Source organism: Equus przewalskii, chromosome 19, assembly GCF_037783145.1.
Source record: "Equus przewalskii isolate Varuska chromosome 19, EquPr2, whole genome shotgun sequence".
Lineage (NCBI taxonomy): Eukaryota > Metazoa > Chordata > Mammalia > Perissodactyla > Equidae > Equus > Equus przewalskii.
In genome coordinates this window covers 27,540,282-27,549,021 of record NC_091849.1, presented here as the reverse complement: position 1 = coordinate 27,549,021, position 8,740 = coordinate 27,540,282, and the positions used below count along the sequence as shown (strand labels likewise).

At 39.6% G+C, this 8,740-nt stretch overlaps 1 protein-coding gene across 1 annotated transcript; it reads right to left on the bottom strand.

Moving 5' to 3' along the window:
* Positions 1-2,474: 2,474 nt before the first annotated feature.
* Positions 2,475-3,938, bottom strand: NKAPL (NFKB activating protein like). Its single transcript, XM_008542217.2, has one exon. The coding sequence runs from the start codon at positions 3,826-3,828 to the stop codon at positions 2,605-2,607; it is 1,224 nt and encodes a 407-aa protein (XP_008540439.2). The 5' UTR covers positions 3,829-3,938; the 3' UTR covers positions 2,475-2,604.
* Positions 3,939-8,740: the final 4,802 nt, after the last annotated feature.

Here is an 8,740-nt window from a genome sequence, read left to right as displayed (position 1 = left end):
GTTCCCAGAAAAGCAATTCAAAAGGCAAGTAAGAGGGAAAAGTATCTACAAGATATGTGATAAAGAGCCAATTTATTATTTTAAGAGTTCTTGTGATCAATAAGAAAAAGACCAAAAACCAGGTAGGAAAATGGACAAAGGCTATAATGTGAGTAGTTCACACATACACACAAGGAATTACAAAAAACTTATACATATATGAAAAGACGCTTAACTTTACTCTTACTTAAAGAAATAAAAATAAAATAAAAAATGAAATGCCATTTTTCACCTATCAGATTGGCAAAGATCAAAAGGCTTAGAAGTACAATGTCATCAATGACATAGGTGAGTGTATAAACTGGTACATCTTATTTGGAAGGCAATGTTGCAGTATCTATTAAAATTTTAAAACCCATAGAGCTCAAATGTGATTATTCTTAGACTTTCCCTGAAAACTCTCTCAAAAATGCCCCCCATTACTGCCTCTAGCCCCTTATTTTCTTCATAGCATGCTGCAATTTCTAAGTATTTGTCAACTCTTTAAGGTCTGTCTACCCCAGTAGAATGTAAAATTCCATGATGGCAGGGATCAAGCCTAACTTGTTTGTTGGTTTAACCCCAGTACCTGCCATAATGCCTACCATACAGAAAACACCTAATAAATTTATTTTCCTTTTGATCCAATAACTCCACTTTGAGGTAGCCATTTTTAGATGACCCAAAGGATTCTTTTTGACCCAACAATTCTACTTCTATATGGATATGCTTCAGACAATACTCACACATCCACAAAGATTTTCACTACACTGTTGTGTAAAAGCAAAATATAGGAAATATCTTAAACATCCAATAAAATATGGTCCTTCCATTCAATAGAATACTACAAAGTTGTTTAAAAAAATGAGGTAGATTTATATGCATTGATATAAAACATCTCCAAGATGTATGGTTAGGTGAAAAAAAAAGGTGTAGATCCATGCATATAATGTGGTATGGTTTGTTTCTAAAATTGGAAATATACATATGCAACAAGGTGGCTTTCACCAGTGTTCTCCAACCCTCTTTGTGGGAAGTCTCAAACTTGTATGGTCCATGTCAATCAAGTCACACATTCGAATGAAAATACCCTTCAACATCACACTGCCCTGCCAGATTCTAGAACCCCACCACCTCACCTTCAGTTCTGTGAGGTTTACCAGGGTCTTGAGCCTTGAAAAGAGGGTTATTCAAAATAGGTAGTTTGGTTAGGGTCAAAATGAAGTCTCAGGGTTCAGGCAGATGTCACTGAATGACAACAAAGGCTTTATCATAGACAATGAGTGGAGCTCTCTCTAAAGTCTTCGCCAGATCTGGTGCTAGCCAGTCTCTCAATACCAACTCTCCCATCCACACGGTCCTTCATGATCTGGTCTCCTTTTCATGAGCTTTACCAACTGCATCCTCATTTATACCTTCTCATTTTTTCTTTCTCCTAGTCTAGGTGGCACCTTATCTACTCTTTGGAAGGCTGAAGCACCCTGGATCTTCATCTTTTCTCTTTTATGTCTATTTTTATGGAGAAACCCTATGTCACCTTCACTCAGGCATTTGGCTTCTAATAGTCAAAACCAAACTTTTCTTGAAGAAAACTTTGGCCTTCAGCACATGTACTCTCTATTCTGTTTTTAAAAAATCATTCAAAACTGCAGCGGGCATCTGTTGGTTGCCTATCCTCCCTTCCCAACATTACCCTGATTTTCATTCAGGTATCCCCTCCTTCCCTGTGTAGCCCATAAACTGACCATACCTACAGCTCCAGGAGTAGGCCATTCTATTTCCCTGGCAACAGCACCCGTTTTGAGGATAGGCATGTGACTTATGCTAATCCAATTAGGGTGAATCTCAGGATTCTTGTTCGGACTATCAGGACAGAAATGTTCTTTCTCTCTTCAAAGGTGGATCAGGAAATATATAACCAAACTCAGGAAATTTGGCAGCCCTTTTGTTAAGGGAAACCAGACTGAGGAGGAAAATGAACTATACAGAAGAAAGAAGCCAAAGTCCTATTAAAGCCATGCAGGAATCCCATCCTCCTGCTGGACTCTTCAGTTACACAAGCCAGTACATCTCTATTTTTTAACTCAGTCTGTTAACTGCAACCAGGATATATTCAATTGAATTCTTTGTTCTGGGGTTGTTCTGGTCCTCCCTGGGGCAAATGAATGGCTCCATGAGGAATGAAGCCCCCCAAGAGAGAGAAAAGTCAGGGCAACAGGAAAAAAACCTTCAGGTTAATAGGTTTGGAGCTAATTCTGCAAAATGCATGCCTGTATATACACAGAACTTATGGGCAGACATAGAAAACACCAAAAAGAGATTTCTTTGGGGAGAAGGAGTAGGGACTGGGGTGAAAGACTCATTTTACTGACTTACTGTAGTGTTTGAATATTTTTTAAACCATGTGCACATATTACTTCTTTAAGTTAAAAATAACGAAAAATAACTTGCAAAAGAAAACTTAAAAAGCAGCTTTTTCTTGAGGGACTTACAGCATAGGCACAGTAGCAACATAAAGTGTTTTAATACTATTTTGCTCATATAAAATTGTTGTTGTTAAAAGTCCTGCTGTAGAACAAAAAGTCCTTAGTTGTTATCTTTCCCTTTTGTCTTTCTGTACACCATCTCTCGGAAACTGGCTAGAATCTTATTCTCTCTCTTTCGTCTCTCCTCCTGGTTAAAGGATGCAAGGGCTCTCTTCTCATCAGCACTGTAGATTTGGTTCTCTTTGCGCAGTCGCACAGCCTCCATTCTGCGATGCCTGCTACCACTCATAACATAACCGGAGCATTCAAATGAAGCAATCTCTTCACTTGTCAGCCCAATTTCACCTCTTCGTGGGATACGCTTTCCAGCTTTTACATACTCAGCCATAGCTGCACCTTCACCCGGGAGCAGAGCATGGCCATAGTTCAAAGGTTTCTCATCTTGAGAGGTGTGTATTACAGGTGCTTCTGGACCTATTAGAGCCGTGGTATCTGCAATCTTTGACTGCTTAATCCATATATGGTCTGGAAACTCTCCTTCTGAATCCTTACAGCTTGAATCACTGGAATCTTTTTTAGTCTTCTTATTCTTCCTTTTCTTGGTTTTTTTTGCTCTATGTTTCTTTTTCTTTTCTTTCTTCTTGGCTTTCTTGGCTCTCTTTTTATCATCAATGGAGCCAGAGTTAGTGTCAGAGTCTGAATCACTGTCACTATTATCGGAATATTTCCTATGTTTTCTTTTGGACTTTTTCTTTCTTTTTTTCTTGTTTTTTGAACGAATGGTCTTCTTTTTCTTTTTTTGTTCCAAGCTGGAATCTGAAATGCTGCTCTCCTGAGTCTTTACTTCTTCATCCTCAACTGGGCTGCGCTCATCAGAATCAGGCTCAGGAAACTTGGGAGACAGCCCCCACACCTCAGGAGCTCCCACCTCCCCAATCCTTTCTCGCTCCCTCAGCCGCCTCTGCCGATAGCTCTCCTCTTTATCCTTCTCGCAGTCCTCCGCCCACTGCCGGTCGCCCGCGTAGTGGTGGTGATGGTAGCGGTACCCGCCACAGTAGGTCGAAGATGAGGATGAGAAGAAGTAGTTGCGGAGCCCGGAGAGCCGCTCTCGAGACCCCGAGCGGCTAAGGCGGTGAGGGGTGTCCACGCCCGTCCCGCCCCACCGAGGCCTGAGGCCCTCGCGGCCGCGGGAGTGGGAGCCGGAACGGCCGCTCCAAGGGGAGCGCCTGGCCTGCGCGGACGGCGGGCTCCCGGACGAGCTGCGTCGCCGTCTCCGAGATCCCGGGGTGTCCTCGGGATAGCGGGACCCGGACGTTGGCGCCATGAGCAGCGCTTTCGCAGGCAGCCAGCTGGTCAACGGACGGCCGTTACCGCAGAGACCCGGCGGGCTTCCACTTCTCGTCCACGCAGGCGCGCTAGCAACGGTCCCGCGCGCGACTTCCGCTTCCGGCCGGTTGTCAGGCGAAGACCCAACCCGCGGGAGGGCCGTGAGGCGCCTGCCTTGGGTGAGGCTGTCTGGGGGCTTCTTGTTGGGAGTGGGTAAAGGGGCATGGTCGGATTTACATTCCCCAGACTGAGGCCCCTGGGAACATGAAAACAATTCATATCAATGAATCCCTCTAGTGTTCAAACACTCCCTTCTCTGCTTGGGTATTTAACCATCTTAGTACTTCCCTTCGTTCCTCCCATTCTCACTTCCGCCCTCTTTATCTTTACCTCTCAGTGGAGGTTCCTGCTTCCCACGCTCCTCTTGTTTATCCCTCAAAAAGGAGCTTGTCCACCATCTTCAGGGGGGAAATACGTTTATTAATAACTTCCAAACCCTGCTTATTCCTACTGGAAGCAAAAACCAGAATTTCTTTTGGAATCAAAGTTTGAGCTCAGCCTCTGAGCCAAGTGACGGCCAGGATCATGATTGTAATTCTTAAGTTCCCAGACTTTTCTACCCCAGCAGCACAGAGACGCATTCAACTCAGTCTTATCCAGTTACCTCAGAAACTTCGTGGTTTGGGAACCACTTTCTGCACACACTTTGTTTGCTCCGAAGCAGCAAACATTTTATGAAAGATCTTTTTCTCCTGATCTTGAGGTGTACATAGGCATTACGGTCATCTGATTCTCTGTAGTTAAATTGACCTGCTTGGTTAGTTGACAGACTTGGACAGAGACAGAAAAGTTGTCAGAACTTAGAAATGGTGCTTTCCTAATGCTAGGACTCTAAACAATAAAATGGAGAAATTAAATTGAATAGGACCAAATTAAATCATTTGATCTAACAAAAATTTTAGTAATGTGATTGAAGGACATAAGGACTGGCATGGTTTCCTGCCATAAACTACGCTAAGTTAGGAAGTGGCAAATAGGAGGGAGTATTATAAGTGAATAGTCACATGTATAGTGAAAATATCACAATGGATGTAGGACTAGAGATTCCCTATAAGTAAAAATGTCATACTTTATGTAAAAAAATTTTCTTTTGGAGTTATAAACTCCTTGGTGGGCCAATGAAATTAATCTGTAAATTTTACTTGAGATAACTGTAAAATTAAACCAGTTAGCATCTGACAAGGATTTCAAATATTAGCAAATTGATTGATGGAACATCTCTTTCAGGTAACATGGGAAAATGAGTTTTAGAATATATTTTTGTTCCTTAGGAAAACTATGACCTAGAACGAGGGTGGGAAAACTTTCTCTGTAAAAGGACAACAGTAAATATTTTAGACTCTGTGGATCATGAAGCAAAATTGAGAAGATTATGAATGTACGTATATATAACAAGAGAAAAAACAAATTTCCACACATTTTTATTGATAAAATATAATTATCTTATTATTCAAAATATAATAATTGAATACAATTTTTTGTAATACAGGTCATCTGAGGGGAAGAATAAAATTCTTTTTTGAGGGAATAACATTTTGCTTAATTGGCGTTCTGCCATTGTAGGACAAGAGCACCCACAGACAATATGTAAATGAATGAACATGGCTGTGTTCCAGTAAAGCTTTATTTATAAACACTGAAATTTGAATTTCATATAATGTTCACATGTCATGAAATTCTATTATTCTTTTGTTTTTTTCCAATCATTTTAAAATATAAGAACCGTTCTTCACTCAGGCCATACAAAAACAGACAGTGGGCCAATTTTGGTCTGTAAGCAGTAGTTTGATGACCCCTGACTTAGTAGAAAAAGTAGTGGTAAAAAGATGTGCTTATAGGAATAAAAATAAATACCTACCATACTTTTTTGGGAGGAAGGATCTTTCATTTTCTTAATTTTATTTGTAGATGAACAAATATTCGATAGTGTAGAACACAAAAATATATTTGAAGATCTTTAAGAAAATAAAGTTTTTCAAGTAGCAATACATTCTAATCATTAAGAAAAGCACCAGATGTTGAAAGCTCAGCTAAAATGAAATTGCTCTCACAGATAATATTTTACTGTATTTCTCAAAGTTTATCAAAGTTATTTTCCATAAATTTCCCCCAAATTTCTGTTTTAGAAACTTTCAAACCTACAGGAAAGTTGAATACACACCCATATATCCTTTACCTAGATTCACTAATTGATAAGATTTTTTTCTTACTCAATTGAAAGAAAGTTGCAGACATTATCATGCTTCACTCCTAAATACTTCAGTTATTGAGGCCTAAAAAGGGCATTCTCCTTCATAACCACAATACCATCTTTACTCTAAAGAATGTTACTATTATTATTAAACATTAGATAGTGTTATCTAATATGCAGGATATATTCAAAATTCCTCAATTTTTCCAATAATACCCTTAAAATGGGATTTTTAAATCCAGTTAAGGATCACACATTGCATTTAGTTGTCATTACTCTTTAATCTCTTTAATCTAGAACAGTTTCTCTGCCTATGCTCCCCCCTCCACTTTCTTTTTTTTATCACGTGACAGAGTGATATGTCCCACAAGTCGGATGTATCTGATAGTTCCCTCACAGCTAGATTCAAGGTATCCTGTTTGGCACATCACATAAGTGATATATACTTATTATTATATCTCATCAGGAAGCACATAACATTATTTTGTCACAATCTATACTTACTTTTAAGAAATTCCTAACAAGAAAACTATATGGCACTCTCAGGCAAGCTGGAATTAAGTATCCCTCCAAATTACTTTACATTGCCTTTACACATATATTTAGTGACCTTTACATACAAAACAAAATAAAGGCAGTGTTTTGCCTTATGTCAATTTGAGACATTCATTAATGAGAATCATTTTGAAGCACCTAAAAAAATAAATAAATAAATAACAGAAACTCTGATAAGTGGTAATGTTTATCAAGTTAAGTAAAAAATACAGAATCAACATTGTATCTGTTAAGTAATTAAAACAGTGCAAAAAATGTGTGCATTTTGGTGAAGACTAAATAGAAACATTTCTCCTTTTAAAAGATTTTAAGTCATTGATATTTGCACATTTATTTTTTTACTTTTTCTAAGAAAACTGTGTGATGAACTAATAATTATTTAAATGGTTTCCCAATGAACATGAATCGTTCAGATAAGCTTATTGACAAAGTGTTAATACTAGGAGCAGTCAATCAGGTTAGCCTGTGTGCCCTAATAGGGGCAGTTCAGGCGGTTATAGCAGCTCCATTGCATCACGAGTGGTCCAGGCTCCTTCTGTCTTTCTGCTTCAATATTCTCCAACAACTTTCTGCTTCCAGCAAATAGCTTTCATTTTTATGTTTACCTCATCATGGTGAGATGGCTAGTCCAGCAGTGGACTCCCTCTCTGAATTCCAGGAAGGAAGACGGTTGAAGGGCAAAAGATATGGGCTGGCTGAGTCATTCCTTTTTTTGTCAGAAAAAAATATATATATGGTCTTTCTGAAAACTCCAGTCAGTGATTTCTCCTTTCATTTTGTTGCCTAGAACTGGGTCAAAAAGCTGCCTCTATCTGTAGGAGAGTCTGGAGACGTCATTTCTTTTTAAGTGGGCACATTGTTGTCTGGACAAAAATATGTATCAAGGTTCTCTTAACAATACAGAATGGGAAACTGGACATTTTGTAGTCAACTGCAGTGTCCCTCACAGGAACTGACAGCTTTGAAGCACTGCCCGTGTTGTCACTTTACAGAAGTTATCTCAGTTACTCTTTATAACTTTAAGAGATATTGGAGCTTTATCATAATTCCACAATTCAGCATCCATCATTCAACATCTTTCGCCCAGCCTACCTCCAATTTCAATATTCTTGCTAGAAAAATCCACCCACTCTCAAAATACATGCAAAACTACAAGTCTCTACCTGTTTCTAGGAGAAATGAGAGAGAGGCTTGCCCCGTTTTGTCCTAAGCCCCTGTCTCCTGGGATTTCTTGAAAGCTACCTCTGATGTGAATTATACTGTAAAATCAGCCTGCTTTAGAGTGGAAAAACCAGGATGGAATTGTCCAGAATGGCTCTGGTTCCAGGATAAAAAACAGAAAACCGATTGTTTCCTTTAATTTCCTTTCCTGTCAGGTGGTGTCAAAGAAGCAGGAGGTGTGAGGCCCACTCAGTCCTGTTACGTTGGCAGCTCTGAGTTTCCCAAATGCCAGGCTCATTGGAAGATAGAAAAGGACCTGGCTCCCAGGAAAGGAAACAGGCTCCTGAGGGGAACCATGCAATTTGACCGTCTACTAAGCTGTGAGGTGGAGATGTCCCTGCTCAAAGCCCCTCTCCAGGGTCCCTTCCCGCGACGTGGCTGCCTAGAGTTCAGGACTTCAGTTTCCATCGAGAGATGAGTCCTCTCTTCTCCTGATGCCCCTTCGCACCTGAGCCACCATGGACCAACACTGTCATCTGCTACCATGAACCTCCTTGGCCCATTACCAGGTTTCTCTAGAACTGTTGAAGAACAGTGCTTTCCAACAAAAATAGAATACCAGCCACAATTTATATTTTCTGGTAGCCATATTGAAAAAGGTAAAAAGAAACAGATAAAAACTAATGAAAAAAATATATTTCATTTAAACCAATAGATCCAAAATATTATCATTTTAACATGTAATCAATATAAAACATTATTAAGATATTTTACATTCTTTTTTAAAAAAAGTACTGTCTACAAAATCCAGTGTGTATTTTGCACTTACAGCCCATCTCAGTTCAGAGGAGCCATATTTCAAATGCTCAATAATCACATGTGCCTAACGGCTACTGTATTGGGCAGTTCTACTTTGAAGTTGCCTTTTTCATTTCACACCATC

Coding starts and splice junctions, on each gene's coding strand:
- NKAPL (XM_008542217.2), bottom strand. CDS start 3,828: ATGGCGCCAACGTCCGGGTCCCGCTATCCCGAGGACACCCCGGGATCT.